This window comes from Mycteria americana, chromosome 3 (assembly GCF_035582795.1).
Source record: "Mycteria americana isolate JAX WOST 10 ecotype Jacksonville Zoo and Gardens chromosome 3, USCA_MyAme_1.0, whole genome shotgun sequence".
Lineage (NCBI taxonomy): Eukaryota > Metazoa > Chordata > Aves > Ciconiiformes > Ciconiidae > Mycteria > Mycteria americana.
This window is the reverse complement of record NC_134367.1, coordinates 61895818-61916727: the sequence shown is the minus strand read 5'-3', so window position 1 is coordinate 61916727 and position 20910 is coordinate 61895818. Positions and strand designations below refer to the sequence as shown.

Here is a 20910-nt window from a genome sequence, read left to right as displayed (position 1 = left end):
CATCTTATGCAGAAAGCTAAAATACATAAATATTTATTGAGAGTACTTTTTCCATACAAGTATTAATTATATTTGCCATTGGGACACTATGCAGCCATGACTGGATGGAGAAATGACTTTTGCAGTCATGAGATGATTACACAATGTATACACATTTTGTGTTTTGCTTTAAAGATTATAGTTTAGAAAGCTGATGTTTTATAATCTGCCACACATAAACATTTTAGTAATGTACATATAAACATTTCTGTAATGTAAACCATTATTTACAAATTATATTGACTGTAGTTACCTTATGGCCGTGTTACACACAGGATGCTGTACCTTAGTTTCATGTGTAAACTGAGAAAAATGACAAGTGATCATTTTTGTGAAATGTCTCACCTGATTGGGAGATCTGGGTGTTATTACACAGGATATCTGATTTGTCTGTACAGGTTTCTATCACAAGCCTAATACCAATGGCACAATGAGACTTTCTATATTTAAGCTTACTTTATAGGTAAAGTGTCCAGTGCAGACTGTCAAACAAATTTTCAACAGAAATTACAAACTAAGGTACTCCCCATGAATGGGACAGGGGTTTGGTCCCTTTTATCTACCTTTTGTCAGCATTTTTGAATATTTTTCAAAACAGAATACTTTCAAGTTAAAGTGAGAACTGCAGGGGCCCTAACCACAGGTAATGTTAGATGCCTCATTTAGTTTTAGAGATGATATTCCTAGTCTCCCTCCACTGTCAGTGGAGAAGGAGAGGGTATCCCAAAATTTATGTAGAGCATAAGTTAGTGCTATGAATTGCCCTTTGGGGGAACTTGTCTCTCTCCTCCGGTTACATAGGGAGCCATCAAGACTGGCTTGTGAACTTAACACACCAGAATAGAACTAATTATTTGGCAAGGTTTCTGCATTTCCCATTTAGGAAGTTCGTTCGATAAACTGCATGGTGAGCCAGCAAATCACAACTGTTTAAACTGCTTAAAACTATTTTCTCTAGGGATTTTCATCTTGCCAAACAATTAATGGGGTCTGAAGTCTTTCTATGCTCAACTAGAAGTATGTAGTTCTGCTTAATTCTGGAGAAGTTCAAAATATTAGCACAGATGGAAGAGAAAATAATAACAAAAGGAGTCTCTAGGAGTCTCTCCTAAATTCTCCTGGGAATAGTCTGGGAGGCAGTATGAGCTAGGAGCCATTCTCAAATTATAGTTTGACAATTCTCTTTTGGCGGATGAGAGATTTCAGTAGTGTAAAGTAATGTAATAATTGTATTAGTTGCACTATACTGTTACTTCTTTAAATAGTTGCTACTAATTCAACAGCATAGTGTTTCAACAGTATGCCCATACCAGTGGCCTCAAAATTAGAGAACAGGTCCCAACAATTCTTAGTTTATTAATACAGATGTGTCCTCAAAGTACCCATGTGAACAATACTTCTGACAGTGTAGCTCAAAAACTGCTTTGCAAACTTTTGTTTTCATTTTCGGTAATCTGTGTATTTAAAACTCATTCCATCCAAGTGCCATCTTATGGTTGAATACAGAAGTTTGTGTGTTGAGTTTTGGCCCAAGCACCATTTTATTACCTCAGTTTCAGCCTACTGGAATGAGAAGTTAATGATGAAAATTATTATTAAATTATTAGGCCTTCATTTCAGTACAGTTAACAACTCTAGACTCTGCTTTTTCCTACCTACCTCCTCAATACAATATCATTTTACAGTAAAATGAGGAAGTGTATGATATTTTAAGAGCATTCAAAAATGTCTAAAGTAACAGTTGTAAGTCCTAATACACTGCGCAAGGCAACTTTTCCCAGACTAACATACAGACATAAATTAGTACCATATTGTACACATGTTGTATGAAGATAATATCCTGCCAAGTAGGGAAATGTCATCCTAAAATAGAAAGCCACATTTCCTCAGGATATTGATCTAGCTTAGCTGGATTCTATAAAAGACAGAAAAGTGGATAATGTAACTTCAGACATGAGAAGTTATTAAGTGAATTGACTGTTGGAGCTGTACCTAATCCTCAGTCCCTACAGCACGAGAATCTCTCAGGTCAGATTGTTTTTATAGCTCTAATCTCCTAATGCAGCTCACTTGGGAAGGAGGAGGAATTCTAAAGTGATTAACTTGCTGTGGTGCCTGTGTCATGTATTTTTGCACAATTATTTGCTTACTTGCTTCCCAAAGTCATAAAACAAAGCGCTTGAACTCCACAATTCCCTTTGAAAATTTTTGTAAGGACGTTATTCCTAGTCATAGTGGTCTAGCAGTAATTTCTACCATGGAGGGTTTTGTTTTCAAGTTCATGGTGTTTTAATATATAAAAGGCTTAATCAATGACTTCACACACATGTGAAACAAGATATGACTAACAACATTTCAATATTACATTAATGGTTAGATATTTATATGCTTTAGCCTGGATCCCGCTATACAAGAAACAGCAACAGTAGCATCAGTGGAACTATCTTCATTGACTGAAAACGGGCCATCTGCAATTTGTGGTGTCTACAAGAATAAAGAAGACAGTACCAATACAGAGTAGCTACTAAACTAGTATACAGTTAAGAACAAAAATCTCAACTCCACTTTGAGGACACACATTATCATTCTTATGGCCCCTACAAAGAGATTTAAGGTTTAAGACAAGACATTAGGAAATGAAGTATATCTTCTCTGCCTCATAACCGATGTCAATAGCGTGCAAAATATCATGAATCTGTGCATCTTTAAAGGAGTACAGAGAGCACTACCACAGCTGAGGAGCTGACACATAAGAAGGATGAGGGCATGATCATGTATACTTTTATACCATTAACTGTCCCACGAAACTCAAGTTCTTGGTCAGCAAAAAGCAGGTTTTGGAGAATGCGGTATTGACCTAATTTCTGCAACAGAAGTGAGACAACATAAGCTGGGAAAGACATTTTTTGACTACTATTTCTCTTGCATGGGCCCACTCAAGAAAAGCCAGAATATGCCTTGAAAAGTAGTTACACTAATTCTTCTTTTCCGTATCCTCCTATGGTTCTACTTGATCTGATTTATTGCTTCCCCTTCTACAACCTTATTTAGCTATTTTAGTACTGGCTCAGATCACTTTCCAGGGCTCACTGCTTTTTATATACTCCAGTACAAATATGTAGTGTGATACAATCACATAAATTAGAAGAGTAATAACAATATGTTGTTCCTTCATTTATTTTGATACTAACCTGAATCAAAGAGAGGTTTAAATATTCCTAATGCATTAACACCAAGGACATACAGATTCTAATCACTGCTAACATAACTGTTTTAACTAATTAGCAGAAGATTATAATGTGAAGACAGAAATAACTCATCCCTGAAAAAGAGACATTTGAAAGGATTTTCCTACAATATAATCTCAAAATATTTTCCTTCTTTCTGATCACTGTCAAATGTAATAGACAGCAATTTACAGCATAAACAGATGGATGAGAAGCAAATATAATAGTTTGTGCTTTGACGTCATGGCAAATACCTGCATTTCTTTACAAAGTACAGGTAATTTTGCCTCCAGACCACTTATCTGACTTGCCAGTGTAAATGGACAGAGTAAAGCAGCACTAAGACCTATTATAAAAACACTATGTTTTTGCTTAAAAAAATAAAGAATATTTAATAGTGCAACTGAGGCTAGACAGAAAACATTTTGATCTCCTGGATTTTCCCATACAAACCTTTTTTCAGGGACAATTCAAGATCAAATAACAATGGAGGAGGGTAGGACACGGAGTGGGCTGCCACAGAACCAGACTTGCTGTCCCCAACAAGACCCTCATTTATTGCTAGATCTTCACATGAGAAAGGTTTTAATGTGCAGTTAGGATGAAGAAGACCATTAAATACAAAGACACCTCCATCAGTTCAGAGGTATCCAGGCTACAGGTTGGTTGAGGTTAGGAAAGTATGTGATGAAATATCACTATACCCTTGCCTGCTTCTTAGACTCTTCCCTTGGTATTTGCTGTTGACCACTATGATTAAACAGGCTACTGGGCTGGACAGACATTCCTTTGGTACAGTTTAGATATTGTTATATTCTCAGACTTTGTCTTTTCCTCAGAAAGATACTAATGGTTTATGATTCTATGTCAAGAACTGGAAGTTTAAACCTTTCTTTCAGTGCCTTATGATCATAATAATAGCAACATACTCAGAAGGTAATGTATGACCACATCTCTCTCTCTTTTCCCTGAAGAGCCAAACAGAACTACTTGGCAAGAATAGTTCTAACCCTGAATCTATGATCTCCCTCTCAGGACAAATTCCTCTTTTCAGATCTGCAGTGTGAATCTTGTTTGCAGTTTACTGCATTATTACACATTGTGCTTCCATTTCTCTCAGTATTGCAGGTGAAAGTTCTTCCTCGGAGCCACTGTAGAATACCTGATACAGATCCACAGAACAGAACACCTAATACAGATCCAGATCAAAGATCCGTAATAGAATAGCTAATATATGTTAGCATACCCAATACAGATTGAGATCAAATGGGAGAATTTTTGCCTTAGTTATTTTAAGATACAAAAAATCCCCCATAAAAATGACCCATACTTCTCTGGCAAAATTATACTTCATTTTCTTCCTAGCTGTCCAGATGAGAATTAGGCCACATGCAAGCATGCATCCACACTCTTCCTAGATACAATCCCCTTATGAACTCCGCTTTTTCCTTTTCTCCTCCCTAAAAACAAGAACTCAGTGGGATCATGTGATATTTTGAGACCAGTTGTTAACAACATAATTGTCTCTAAAGCTTGTAGCAATTTGAATTTTCCTGCAGAGAGTTGGCACAAAAACTAACAAGGAATAAATAAATAAGTTAACTAATTAATTAATAAAGAGAACCTATTAGAAGCCCTCATAGAGCTTACAATGACAAAGAAGCCCTATGGACATCTGTAAGAACCTTGGGAAGTTTGAGGAGCTGAATGAACATACCATGTACTCGTAGTTGGAGCTACCTTACGGGGTGCTTTTATCTTTTATCTTTTATCAATGGGATGCTGAATGCTGTCCCAAGCAGACGTACTTATTCGGGCAGCTCAAGTCAATAGATATTCATGCTTTTGTTCACATAGTCAGGATAACAAAGCACACCAATTACAAAATGTTTGCTTAATTGCCATTGTCATACTGCTGGGATTTCTATTTAAGTTTCTTTGTATACAAAAGAAAAGAAGAACAGATTTATGGCCTTTTGGGCAGTATTCAGACTATTTTCTTTGTACTTTCAATATTTCACATAAAACATATATATGTACTTCTAGTGCAACGGTTAAGAACTTTTTCCTGCAATGTTCAAATTTTCCTGACGGTCCCAGATTGCCCAAAGCACATGCACAGTTAACTAAGATGTGTACATAAATCTGTGATACTGATTACACATTTTTACCAACACAGCCAACAACATTATAATGAACAAAATTTAGTTTTAGTGTCCGTCCCATTACTCATTCATTTGGTATTCATTGTTTTAACACTGACCATAATGATATCCATTAGGTTTTACAATGGATGTCATTTATCCTCCCATAAGAATTCCATCATAATTCAGCATAGATGGTAGTATATTCATTATGATGGATCTTTTCATTAATAATGCGGATTTGTATCCACATTATCTAATATAATATTTGCTGTATTCAAGCATTAATTAACATCCACTTATTTTAAAGTGGTAGTCACTACCTGCCTAGAGCAAAATAAATCCTGCTTTGTAATACAAGCTTAAATTCACCATATTCTTTGGGCAAAGTGAACACATTTCAGTAAATAACCAGTGGTTTTAGTGCTTTATGAAATGCTGCAGCAGTACCATACCTGCTGTAGTATTTATGAAAACTGGACTTTCCCACACTGGAAAACAGCACACTTCTAACAGGCAAGAAACTCTGGAACATCATTTTCAAAGACATGGTTGACTAGAGTCACTTTACACTTATTTCTGCTGCAGTTCTCCTCTACACCTCTGAGCATCACAGAACAATCTCAAGTACCTAAATAGAGAATCCGATAGATGGCTTTTCATCTCTCTGAAGATTTTGGTATTTGAATATGAAACTAAATTTGTGCTGTAAAAATGTCAGAAGGACTTTAGGAGGTCAGATCAAAATCTGTTTAGACTAATGCCCTCTCTCCAAACACAAGAAAAAATTCATAATGTTACTAAGTAAATAGCTTGTCATCTTCAACTCGAAAAGCCCTGGATATATTCAAACTGGCCAAAATTTCTGTATTTGAAAAATATAGTCTTTTGCTTTGTTACAGAGCAGAACACAGCTACATGTTCTGCATATCTTTTATGCAGAAATGGACATAAAATGTCAAATTTAAAATGGAAATCAAAATTAAAACATGCAAAATACAGAAAACCTACATAATAATTTAAATAAGTTTTCCTTTGTTAAAAACACTAGGAATCTTTGGAAGAAAACAGAAAAATACTTTTTTATAGATTTACTATAAGTTTTTACTTTAGCAGCATCCATTAAAAAATGAGATTTGCTTGTTGTAAAACATTTCATAGATCTATAGAACAACCATTTTCTAAACAGAACCTGCAGCATTTAGCCAGCCAAAATACTGAAAGACAGCTTGAAAGAACTATCATGGAAAAATCTTGAGAGGGAAGCAAAAATACTTACCTTTTGGAACATACAATATGTGACCAGAACAAAGTGAATACTCTGTACAATGCATCTATAGATGATAGCCCAGAATTATCTTACTTCTCAAAAGCAAATATAGAAAACACTTCACAGTACTGGAAAGAAAGTAGACAGAGAAGCTAAATAATGATTTACAGGAAAAATAGCTAAGGCTAAGTTTTTCATATTTGCCTAGAGTAATACTCTCAATGGCTATGAGCCAAGTATATAGACAGTAGACTGAAAGTACACTAGAGTCAGTAAAAATATTTGTAAACTAATACAACTTAAGGGGAAAGCTGCTGCTTTCATTATTTTAAATAAAGCATGTGAACTTCATCAAAATTGTTTTTTTCCCCACAAAAACTTGCACTGAAAATTTGGAAGCTTTTTTCTTCTTTCATTTTACTTTTGTCTGTAACTTTCAGAAAAACATTAGATTTACAACTCTGTAAATTGTATTAACAACTGTGTTTTGCCACACATTTTCATACAGGTTTCACAGTTTGATGAGACCACCACTAAACGGTGTATGCACTTCTATTTAATTTGAAATTGGGACTCAGTGGAGGGACAGTCAGGAGATACTCTGAGATTTAGAGAGCTCTTTTGACTCTCCCAAATCTTTCAGCTATCATTTATCTCCTTGAATATTGTGGGCAGAGGGATGTTTTGTTTCATGGAGTTCTGGGGAGGCTTGGTAATGAGTCTGATGATTTACTGGTAAGGTCATCTACTTGATCATATTAATGGTGAGAATAAGACATTTTGAGTTGCTGTATTTGTTACCAAATGTTAAAACTTTCCTACTACTGCCAGCCCCTTTTCAGTAACAAAGGAAGGAAATAGCAGTGACAGATCTGCAAAGGCACACTGCACTAGCTCAGAAAATCTCCATTAATGCCAGACACGCTCAGACACTGTCCAAAATCTGAAACAAAGTATCTCACTGCAATTTTTCTAACAGAAAATTTGAAAATGTTTGGTGGAAAAAGCCAAACCAGTATTTTAATGAAGAATTGTCAGCTAGCTTTAATATAAAAGCTTGAGGTTTGTTTGAGAAAGGTTGCCTTGATCATTCCTATATTTAAGTTTCCAAGTTTTTTTAATCTCATGTGGCTAGTTTTATTCTCTTGCATCCTTTGTGTCATACACTCATATTTTTGTTCAACAGATGAGATAAATGTATAAAGCTATTTGTATTCAAATGTATATGTATATATATCATATATTTGACATAAAACAAAAGACACAGGACAGTGACAAAACTGGATTTTTGTGCATCTACCTAAACTGAACTAATACATCATCTATGAAAGAGAGGAAAAATTTAATGGACTGTACATCACATAAGCTGAATCTCAGCAACAAAACTGTAGAAAGTTCTTTCTCAAAAGGACTTTTCATCACAGCAGACTAAACAGAATTAGCTTACACATTTAAGTAATAAGACACAGCTGACCAAACAACGTATCTATTTATTTGATTAGCTTTAAAGGCATCTGTTGTTACAAATCTACTTCGTAAGTTAAAAAATGCAGTTTCAGTCCACCAGTTTTAGTAGTTTAGACTGCCTAGGTTTATTAAGTTAGGAAATCTTGTTTCCGTAGCTAATGACAACAGAATACTGATCTATTTGTTTTCTTTTTCATTTTACTTTTTTTACTTTTCCATCTGTTTTTTAACTTGGCAAACATTTAAAATGACTAGATGTATGTATAGCTCTGTATTGGTGCATTTAATTTAAAATATGTAAGAAGAAAAGGTTCCTCTATAATATGACATACTTTGATCATCTGAGCTTCAAAAAAACTTCAAAGTAAATGAAATACTGTGCTATGGTTTTCTGGAGCATGGAAGATACAATATTGATGGAAAACTATGGATTACTATTCACTGTTTTTATATCCATTAATATTGCTGCAAACTTGCTACCCGGTTCACGGCAAAGCAAACGTAAAATTGTCTAAGTTTTGCCTTATTAACTGCACAGTAAAGCATGCACTGCAGTGAGGCACGGCTCACCAGGGCGCACTGCAGGAAACCTTCTGGTACCAAGCATACTATGTAAGAGGCATGGATATAGATAGGAGATAGACTGCTGTGCTGAGTGGCCGGTTGCACAGCTTAAAGCCCTTCATTCAAGGGAGTACTCACTCCAGGCCACGCTTTCAGAGCAGACTGTAGCTATCTTATGGATAAATGAGATAATGGTTTAAGAATATATGAAGTAATTTCTCAGGCAATATCGTTTTAAAAATTGAGTCATAACCAAAATCTTCTTTCAGGACAGTAGATTGAAGGTATGTATCTCTGGCACTGTTATTTTTAATTAATAAAATACACTTAAAATCCTTAACTGGGGTGGGGTGGGGGAACGACCAAAAAAGCCCGGAAGAAAACTGACACAGAAAGTTGTTGAAACAACTGCCTTCACTGTGAAAAATTTTCCTGTCTCCAAAAAGACTTAAACTAGCCAAGGAACTGGTCCAGAAGTGTATAAGTATTTAATGATATTTGATACTTAAAGGTGTCAAAAGCTTGTAATAAAATAATGAAAAATGTTGGTAATGTTACAGTTCCTCTATCTTGCTCATTTTCCTGAGGAAATTACCTCTGGAAAACAAATTGATAGGGCTAAGAGGGCCAAACAAATAAAGCAAACTATTCAATTAGAAAAAAGGATTCATCTGTGTCATAACACAGAGTGCCTCTGAGACTGCAAAGGCATGTAAATACCGATCAGAAATTCATCCAGCCATCTCAGGAGACAGGGGTGGTACTGCTCATATTGGAAGAAATGTTAGGTACTTCTAGCGAAATATGGAATGTTCAGGCAGGCCCATTAAAAAAACCCCGAAAACCACAAAACAACCTCACCAAAAATAAGCGCAAATATATTCTTTTGGGTAAAACAATCATCTGTGTCTACTCATGCATGCTATCTGCTCTCATTGCTGTTGCTCCTGTCAATCTGATAGGTAATGGCCCCATGATTCAGGGAAACTGCTGAAGTGCGTACTCAGGCTTCAGTTTGAGAGATGGGTTCATTTATCATCATAATAAGCTATTACCATTGATAGGTCACAACTCATTGAAGAGACAGTCAGTCAAATTGGCTCAATTCAGTTAACTCTGGATGTGCCTCAAGGAGACGAGCTGTGCTTTGCAGGTAATATTCAATCACCCAACAAACCACTTGTTTAATAATTCATCACAGTTCAGACTGGGGTTCTAGCACATGATTATTCCTTCAATATGCCAAATATCTGGTCTCATCCCTTTTGTCTCTTGGGTCTGGGAAGGCAAAGGCAAATTCATTCTGTGGTTAGCGTAACCCTTACTTCTAAAAACTTACTGAATATTTAAAATTTCCACTGAGGTTTGCTTTCTAAAGACATTTGTTGTAGTTAGCTAGAGCCTCTCGCTGGAAAATACAGTCTTTGCCCCCATCATTCTCTCCTGCTAAAGATCAGCTTATAGTATGTAAACTTAATAGGAACGTAAAGTAATGGAGCTCATTTTGCCTTCTAGAGATTTAATGAAGCAGTATGGGTCCATTCAGAAATCTTCAGCAATCAGGTCATGATAGGGTAGATGAGACAGAGGGAATAGTGTACGTGAGACATAGGACTACAGGATTTAAAGGATGCTTCATACTCTGTTCAGATATTAGTTCAAAGCGTGAGTCACTCACAACATTAAAATGTTTAGAATAGTTAATCTATGAAAAGGCAAGTTAAAACTAAATCAATAATTCAAGCTTCTGATCACTATTGTGCTACTTTCTTGTCAGTTCGGGTTACCATTTCGTTGTTCAATTCTTTGTCAGTATATTGCAGCCATACTGAAAAGTTCCTTTGCAACTGCTGCATTGTCAAAGGCTTTAGGGTTCTATTTCTTCCCTCACTTTCAATGGTGTTGTGGTGGGTTGACCCTGGCCAGCAGCCAAACACCCACCTACCTGTCACTTACTCCTCTCTCCCATGGGATGGGGAGAAAATAGAAGGAAAGTGAAAAAACACTTATGGATCGGTAGGAAGGGTTGGAGAGAAAGCCTTGATGCGGCGCAAGCTCTGTTCAGCAAGAGCCAAAAGAGTGGTGTGCTACCGACACGGTTTTCACCACAAATGCAAAGCACAGCACCATACACGCCACTATGAAGAAAGTTAACTCCAGCCCAGCCAGACCCAGTATAGATGTTAAAATACTATGTTCATACCAGACTATATGAAGAGTAGGATGGTCTGCCTTTCTCTGTCTTTTTCTTGTTAAACTGAAATAAACAAAAGTGATAATTTTGATACTTTTTGGATGACTGACTGGAAATTTAGTAAGTATGGAATATCACCTTCTGAAAATTAGAATTTGTAAGGCACTCACAGCATAATGGCCCTACCACTCACCAATCATTTATGCAAAAGTCAAGAATATATTAATTTTCATTATAATTAGTTGTGGAACTGGTTACTTCTCCCCAGAAACAAACATAAAATAAAACAAAAAGCAGCTCTTTGCATACACTTTGAGTGTCAGTTTGAGTTTTCTTTTGCTAATGATATCTTAATTTTCAACCATTGATAAATTGCTCTCCCTTCTTCTGTACTCTAGTCAGTAATGATGCCAGTGATGGTGTGTTAAAAATGAGTGACTCCTGCCTTTAATTACTCTTAATAAAATGTTAAAATAGACAATAGAAAAATATTTTGTTGTACAAATATACAACCTTTTTGTTAATGATAATGGATGTAAAATGCCATTAACAAAGTTAGTTGGATTAGGTCTCTCAGATTTATGAACTGATTAAAAATTCACGACACCCATACAGTGAAATGTGTGTCACACAAATTCACATGCATATACCTCTTAATTGCATCTGTAAACAGGTGACTAGCACTTGGATTTGGGCACCTGTGCTACACTGGTTTGGTCTTAAAACTTCTCAATGACAGAAGGTAAAGTTAGTCAATCAAGTTTAGGCACCAAAACTTAGTTTCTGAAGACAGATGAGAAGAAAAGCAATGCTAATTCCTATATGTAAAATGGATGTAATGGAATTTATCCATCTTGTAGAGAAGCTGCATGTCAAGAACATTTTGAGATTGTCAGATGCTAATGAGCATGCCTGTTGTGGTTTAGCTCCAGTCGGCAACCAAGCCCCACACAGCCGCTCACTCACCCTCCCCCTGGTGGGATGGGGGAGAGAATCTGAAGAACAAAAGTAAGAATACTCATGGGTTGAGATAAGAACAGTTTAATAATTGGAACAAATAATAATAATAATAATAAATTGTAATGAGAAGGAAAACAACAAGAGAGCGAGCGAGGAACAAAATCCAAGGGGGGGGGGGGGGGGGAACCAGTGATACAACTGCTCACTACCTGCCGACCGATGGCCAGCCCGTCCCCAAGCAGCGATTGCTGCCCCCCAGCCAACTCCCCCCAGTTTCTATACTGAGCGTGACGCCCTATGGTATGGAATAGCCCTTTGGCCAGTGGGGGTCAGCTGTCCTGGCTGTGCCCCCTCCCAGCTTCTTGTGCGCCTGGCAGAGCATGGGAAGCTGAAAAGTCCTTGACCAGTGTAAACACCACTTAGCAACAGCCAAAACATCAGTGTGTTATCAATATTATTCTCATCCTAAATCCAAAACACGGCACTATACCAGCTACTAGGAAGAAAATAAACTCTATCCCAGCTGAAACCAGGACAATGCCAGACTTCAAAAACAATATAGCACAGATTGAAAGTACTACAAATGGTTTGCAGAAAAGGCTGTTTCTCTTGTGCACCATCAGAAATTCTCAGTACTTTTGCCCTTCTGCATACTGCCCTTTTGATGTCGAAAGCAAAAGTTGAACACCACAAAATTACAAAACTAAAGCTCAGTGGCATCATGCACTTTTACTAATGAGTTATAAACTCAACAATTTCAATTACATTCTACTTCAAGTTTTTGTAATTCATTTCAATTTAAAGTAAATTGGGGGAGAGGCAGGTAAATCAAACAGAAATAGCAACTCAGTTATTCATAAAGGGAAATCTGGAAGCTGAACTGAACACTACCTCTTTGTAGCTCTCATATTTTGAGAATGACCTTTCAGTAGCTCTTATGTATACCCTTATTTTGGTGATGGGCATAGATTCCTTCATCACACTCCCGTGTAACCCAGTATCAACTAGATGTCTGAAGTATAAATTCCGTCCGATTCACATAAGTGGATAAGTTGAGTAAAACTCCATTAAACCCTTTATTTCCAGGTAACCTGTGATCAGCAAGGAAATCCAAATATAATATTCAAAGCAAATGCTTATTTGCTGAAGTACTTAGCACGCAAGGCATACAAGAGGAACAGAACCCCCATGTATCCTCCCTTTCATAAACTTCAGTTTTCCTTTGCAGTCTTAAGTAACCACTGTTCAATTTAGCTATCTCTAGCTTAGGAATCACCATCACCATGCTTTGCATGTTGATTAGCCCTCCATACAAATCACCAGATATATTAGTTCTTTCCAAGTCGAAGACTTTTTTTCTTTTCCTTCTGCTTTGTTGGATCCTTCAGTATTTTAGTATTTGGGATCAGAGATAAGAAGAGTAAGACTTTTCAATCTGGCAAGCATATTCCCCAATTTACTTTCTTCTTCATTATTTCCTAACACCCCTCAGTATTCTCTCTCTAGCATCCACATCCCTTCTTTTGTGAAACTACTTTATTTCCTGCTTGTTTCTCCATTTTTCAACTGCCACTATTGATTAAAACCCTTGCCTTCAAGGCAGACTTGGGTAAGCAGGTAATGCAAAGGGCACTTGAGATTTATGAAATAATTTCATCAACAATAAATTTCCTCTTTTCTCTCCTTATTCTCAGTCGTATAAAATGATTTTAGCACAAAGAAATTAACTGTATCATGGGATACACGAAATACTGCAGCCGGGTTCTGAGCCCTGTTTCAACTCATTTCCAAGGCGCAAAGAGGCTGTAACAGTCTACTGGGCATCCTTAGTTTTCCTTGCAATTACAATACTGGCTGTACTTGGACTGTCCCACAGGCTGTCCAAACATCATTAAAAGGATTAATGAGGAACAAAGTGTCCAAAATTTACTTATGTCCTGGTGGTTCTTTGCAGTCATGGGTAGCTGAACCCCAAACAGGATAGTCCTGATATTGTTTCAGTTTGTACTAGGGATCAAGCAAAATTTGGCTAGCCACAGCTGTGAAAGAATGCAGAGACCTACCCCTGTCTCATTTCGTGGTGCCACGCTGAGAGAATATTTCAGCAACGATAAAGAATCTAAACCCAATCATGTAATACAAATTAAGTAAACTTAAAGGAAGCATCAGTCAGCTGTGGTTCAGATCTTTAAAATGTTTTGCTCTTCACTTGTATTCCTGCTATGTTTGTCTCATCCTTTCAGTATCTGAATTTGCCTATTACCTCAATTTTTAGAAGCTACAGTGAAGTGCTAATAAAATAAACAGCACACTTGGTATAAGTTGAAGGCATCTTCATACTGTTGACTGAGTCTGATTACCATGGTGACTTAATTTCAGTCAAGGCAATCCAGATTGTGATTTAAAATAAAATTACATTATTTATATTAGTTTAGGGTTTACTTATTAAAAAATAAAAACATATCAATAAACTAAACCAGCTTTTTATCAGAAGAATGCATCCAAATATGAAAGACAAAAGATACTAAAGTAGCTGTCTTTACAAAAGATATTTTGCTTTAGGTTCAAATGAATCATTTTAATTTTCTGCCATGTGTTGGCTGTTGACACTACTTAAAAAAAATCTGAGGATCTACAGCAACTGTGAATTACTTCAGGGGCATTACACTGAATGGATATTTCTTGCATATTATGTGCTGCTGGTGCTTATTACCGTTTCTTTTAAAAATAGGGATAATGTGCATATAACTTAACTATTTCATCCCGCTCAAACTTACAAGACATTAAGAATCAACAAACGTCTGTACAAAATTGGTTTTGATATGTTATGCCTTATACTTGAGGATCACATTCCGTACTCCATCCCCACTTTACTTTTGCTAGCGTGGAGATGTTCTTTGTCACACATTCAAATCTGAGGCTGAAACTCATTTCTGTGCAGACGGTATAAAAAAGGCAAATTCATCATGAAGTACTGGACTTACCATCACTACAGAAAAATCCCTCACACATTTAGCAGATATTTCAAGCACTGCCATCATGTTACTAAATGGTGGCCTGCTTAGACTTGGACAACCCATCTGCACTGGGGAACCAAATATTCTACATGGGGGCCTAAATTGTCTATATAACCAGCTGAAAGAAAGAAGTATCTTATAAAGGCACACAAAGGGAGGTCACACCAGCCCACCTAAGTTTCACTGCTTCGCTCCCCTGACAATAAAAGAAACACTGACACATGCTCAAAAAACCCAGTCCGCTGGCTAAATTTAAGACACAGCTGACTGTTGGAATTATGTAGGCTAGGCCAATGAATTTCAAAAAAACCTGATGGTAGAAAAAAGTAGCTTCCAACAACAATTTATTTTGCATCTTATCCATTTATACCAAAAAGTGTTAACTGAGATTGTTCTCCTTTTTGAGGCAGGCAGTAAAAACAAGAAAAAGAGTTGTGGATCTATCTAACTTTATCATGTCCTATGAACAAGAAAGTCTTGAGATCTGAAACCATGACAGTACTAGATGAAGCTTTCTGGGGTTAGATGCATTAATAATTTAGGACAATTGATCCTGGCATTTCTGTTCCAGCTGATTATTGTATTATTTACGCTTCTTTATGTTTTGGGTTTCAACTCCCTCTCTCCCCCCTGGGAGCTGTAGACTGCAATTTGCTTTGCATTATTCTGCCTTTTGCATCAGAATTGCCCAAGAAATGAAAACAAATGGAAGGAAAGAAACATAAAAGTCACAAAGACCTAGCTTATGATTATTTTATAATTCAATATTTAATCCTATGAGGTATTCTGGGCCATCTGCAATAGATAATATGTCACAAAACAAACTGCTCACTCCATCCCAATCTTTAGCTTTCCACAGTAGAGTACTTTTAAAGGGCTGATAGATTTTTAAAGTTTGTATGTATTGGCTACAGGTTTATTACAGTGTCTTCATTTCTGGACTCAAAGAAACATTGACTTCTGCAAGTCAGCAAATAGGTTACACAGCTAATTATAAAAGAACAGGCAAAATATATGAAGTGACAGTGGTAAGTCAAACAAGTCCCCTTCCTGTTCTGTATGCACAGACTCTACACGAAACTTTCAACTGTTGCCTTGGTTTTCACTAGAGGTCAGAGAAAGAACAACGTATCCACCATATGGCTGCTTAAGTCTATGGAGTTGACAAACATCATGTGCTAGAATTTTTCCAAGAGATAACAAAGCCTTTTATTCAAGCCTCTTTAGCTTTAATTTTCAACATACTCTGACTTCATGAAGGATCAAATTATATTAACTCTACTTACACTGAATGGGATCATGCTGTACAACTAGTTCAAATGAGCCCTGTAAAACAACACTTGATACAAGAAACTTCTCAATCTGAGTAAAATTTGACAGTAAGCAAATAGTGGTTTAGAGTAGAGGTGTTTTAGGGCTTCTATCATGTTGTTTGCAGTCTGAGTAACAGCAGCATTAATATCTGCTCAAAACCCAGATAGAGGAGTTAGAGGATGCGTTATCTAACTCCTGTATGACTGCTGGGTGTCGAGACAATGTTCAGAGACCTGGATTCCAGGATGGCACCCACCTAAAGGCAGAACTAATCTGTGACTGCTGACCAAGGGCAGTGCCCTAACCACCTGAAAGAGGCAGGATAAATCTCCACCTTCATGGTTAAAGCTGGCCCTTAGCAGAGAAAAGAACATATTTGCAGCAGCAGAGAGAAAATAAGGCAGAGGGACTTTCTCTAACCAAAGATGGACTTTTCGCCATGGAAGCTCAAGTGGCCTCAGCTATCCATCGTGTGTGTGTCATGGGGGGGGGGGGGGAGGGGATGGGTCATATGTTTATTTATATATGCTCCATATCATGTTTTCTTTCAGCTAATCGTAAATGGCTTCTACTCAGCATAGAAATTATCAAGTTGCTTTTTGCCGAGGTGTCAAAGGAAGATGCAGAGTATATGCATAATGTCAGACTTCTGAAACATTGTGGACACCTAACCCTTCCACACTGACTTTAAAGAAACAAGTGTTTCACATCATCCTGCTGAGTTTGGTATCTAATTTTTAATTAATTTTATACTTTCCTTTCAGTGCTCTGATCAAACATGATCAGAATGTAACTCATAACACTTTCAGACAAATTTATAAAATATTTTAGCATGGACATGAGTTTAAAATAAACTTATAGATCCATTGTCAACACAATTTAAGAAACTGCTAACAAAAACCACATAGGGTTTTCAAACACCGAAAATGTAATTAGAGTTGATAGAATAAGACAATTTTTCTGTAAGTAACTAGAAGTTCTAACAGACCACAAGTCCTCATGATTGCTGCAATCCTTAGTTCAGTAGACTATGATAAGGTAGGCAGGCAAGAACTGTTTTATGATACCTACTCAACCCTTAATACTAGCCATTTTAAATCTGTTCTCCCAAATTATCCACTAGATATTTTATTTCTAGAAATTAAATTCCCCCAGGTTACTCCCAAACGTATTCTGCATCAAAAACAGTGTTCAATTTTTCAGTTCAAATGCATGTTATATAGTCAGACAGGTAAAATATCTGGCTTTTAAAAAAATTATCTGTATTTGTACAACAAATTTTAGGTTTTGGTAGCAGCATATAGGTTTAGAAGACTAAAAGGATATGGTGATGTTAAACTAATTTGCTCATGTTCTTGTCCTACTCTGAGATAAACAAGAATCCTGTACCATCTATAGCCTCTTGTTATTTATAATGTCTCCTTAGAGACACAGTCAAAGACCACTATCACATAGCCTAGTGTCACCCAGATTTAGATGAAAAAGAAAAAGCTGAAGGCTGCACACTCAGGAGCATCCTATTTATAATGCTTTTTTCATCCAAAAGAAGCATTTGGAGATGGATGTAAAACAAGCAGATAGCACCCATATGGCAATCAACATTGTGGAGGCATATGCACAACATGCCAACTTTATATTAAAAGAATTATTTCAATTAAGGTTTTTGAGCTATATTTGAAAGCTGGGAAATGCAGGATGGTTACTACCTTTTGTTACTCAATTTTATGTTGGGGAATAGTATTTGAGAGCAACAATTTTAACAATAAAAAGGAAAGGCAGTTTTCTGTGACACAAGGTTTATAAATTACAAGTGTACATCTTGATATAAGATTTCCTAAATCATTCTCTACATTTCCTAAGACAAAAATTCTTAAAGAAGCTTGGCTGCTCTGAGATACCAATTATTCTTCTGTAACACAGCTAGCAACCACTCTCAAGAAAGGATGTTTTTATCTAGTTTCAGCTATTTGGTTTTATCCAGTTTCAGCTATTTAGAGAAATATTTTATTGACTTTACAAATAAGGACTCTCAATATTCTATTTCCATTTCCCTTTCCATAGCATAAATCATATGGCCTAAGCATGTCATTATGACTATAATTTACATGATGCAACATGACAGTTAAGATGTACTGTGGTAATTTGTGAGTGCTTTCAGTATTATTGTAGTATCAAAAATTTATATGGTTCAGTTATTAAGGCAAATTGCTTCATTCATACAGAGAAGTCTGACAGTAACCACAAAGGACCTCCAAATTACACTGCAAAAATATCTTCCACATTCAAATAATTTGTGCACATTCTTACCATTATTTTCCTCACTGAGTAGAAGCAGGATGTCTGGAAAAATATCAGTTCATCTCTCAGGGTAAGTTCACCAGGCATGGAAGATTATAGAAGAAACTCTCCCTTGCCCAGCTAAATGAGCCTGACTATCTTTAACAATTTACAGCCATGAACAAGATGCCCAGTTCTTTGGAATGATGCTATTTAGCTTCCACATGCTCACTTACCTTCTGTCATGTTGATTTTCAGCCAGCAGGAAGAAAATAAATATATAAGAGGTTGACTAGCTTGAAGAGACTACAGAGGAAAATGTGCTCAAATGTTTTAGTGTTAGCATTTCTGATAAGTTTTAGCATAGTCCGGGTTACAGTAAATGGAAACCTGTTTAACTTTCTTCTCATTTAGGACTCATTCAGTCCTCAATACTACTCTCTGGAAAAAAAATGAGATTTTCATGAAGGTATCATGTATGATAGCAGAAAGTCTAATGGCGAGAAGCCTCATAATCAGACCACTAAAGCATCCAAGACTTTAGAAAGCAACTATTTGGTATTAACCTGCAGGGCATGAATATGTGTGTACGTGCACACATGGACACATGCAGACTTGGATAAATATATGCATTAGAACTGGCACAGAGCTCACAACAGCATTTTCTGAGTTCTAGGGCAGAGCACTCCACACACACAAGTTTCTTGCCAAACATTAAAGTTTTGTAACACACCCCCACAACATCTGATACACAACTTGCATCTCTGAAAAGCAGACCAGGGAACTGGTTTTCAAAGCTGAGGACAAGGTGGGAAGAGAACAGGACAAGCTGAACCACACACCAGGTAATTCATTCAAAAAACAATACTGCGAACTATATAGACTTCTCTAATACCTGGCAGTAGAAGCCTGAAACAGGCTCAAGGTCAAAGATACTTAGTTAATTTTCTCTACTTAACTTTTTGCCTTACAAGGATACTCCATATGCCTGATTCCTTCCTGCTTGCAGTTTTGCTGGTCAAATAGCTATCCAACTTAATCTTCCCACAGTTCCACACCTCTTCAAACCCTTTCTTCTTTTCTCAATAAATCAAATCAGCATTTAGGCAAGTACCATCTGCACTTACTTTGTTGCCCAAATAAGAACTGGGTGCACTCCAATAATAAGTCTGTGGCAGTACTTTTCGTGCAGCCACGTTGCTGATGCTAAACTGCTGATGCCCATCAAATCTCTTTTGCTTGGGGGTAACTCTGATGAGACCCGATAAGCCAGTCAGATACCAGCCATTCATGTCTTCTATCTATAAGGACAGAAAAAAAAAAAAAACAACAAAGCAAAACACATTACAATGAGAATCAGGACATCAGTCATTTCAATAGTCACAGCCTCCCATTCTTCCATTTTCAAAAAAACCTGATTAGGTTTATATGATTAATAGCAATTTAGGAACAAAGGAAACAACAAAGTAATAACAGCAAAAAATCCTTTTATTGTATGTGACTGGGAGTTAAAACTTCTGAGTACTTTGAAGTAACTGCAAGTATTTGCTTTCTCTGCTTCATATGGTCCAGAATGAGGAGGAAATTCTATCGTACAAACATACGCGTAAGAATATCTCCAAATATTATACAAGTTTTCAATAAATAATATCAATCACAGAGGGTACGGAAGATGAGCTGACAAATGAATATACATTTTCTGATTGTTATAGCATAATTTATAATAATTTGTAATTCTAAAGCCTTACAACTTAGAAGTTCAAATATACTTTTTTTAGAAAGCCAAAGCAAGGCTGGAAAGCAACAGAACTTGAATTTCTGAAATCCCGTAACTAGAAATGAATCATCAGAGAAGAGCACACTGTTCATACAAAGATGGATTCTGGAGCCTAGATACAAGCAGAACAATAAAATAGCTCAGCTGTGGGACAGAAAATTTTCCAGATGCTGGCATGTAAATGAGCACACTAGGCATATATGATTTTACTTGCAGACTTCCAGCACACCAATACAGCCAAACCCAGGAGCTAGTAGACCTGGAACACATTTCCCAAACTCAATCTACAGACATGAATATGTAGTATACATCCATTACAGTGGAATCACTATCTGAGCTTTGAGAACTAATTTAAAGTTTAGAGTATATTTGCAGGCTAAAGACATTTTTCTACAGCACAAATAAAAACAGTAGGTTCATCTCCTTTCATATCCTTTCCTAGGAGTGCAGTAAGCAAAAGAAATTCACTCAAAACGCCCCCTGTAAGGTATCCCTTTTTCTTACATAAGAAAGAACATGTGTGTTGTACATTTAATGTTTCAAAATTCTTAATTATTTCAGGTCTACAAATTTAATAATGACCTGGAAAAGAGGTTGCCCTATAGATATGTTGCATTTAACTCAGGACTGATTATGTATGCACGTTCCAGGACTGTGTTT

General features: G+C 36.6%; 1 protein-coding gene across 1 annotated transcript in view; it reads right to left on the bottom strand.

Moving 5' to 3' along the window:
• LAMA2 (laminin subunit alpha 2) overlaps nt 1-20910 on the bottom strand; it is a 388353-nt gene that overhangs the window by 198317 nt on the left and 169126 nt on the right. The window contains exon 12 of the mRNA XM_075497163.1: nt 19601-19774. Coding sequence (XP_075353278.1) covers nt 19601-19774 — 174 coding nt within the window. The remainder of the gene's footprint in view (nt 1-19600; nt 19775-20910) is intronic.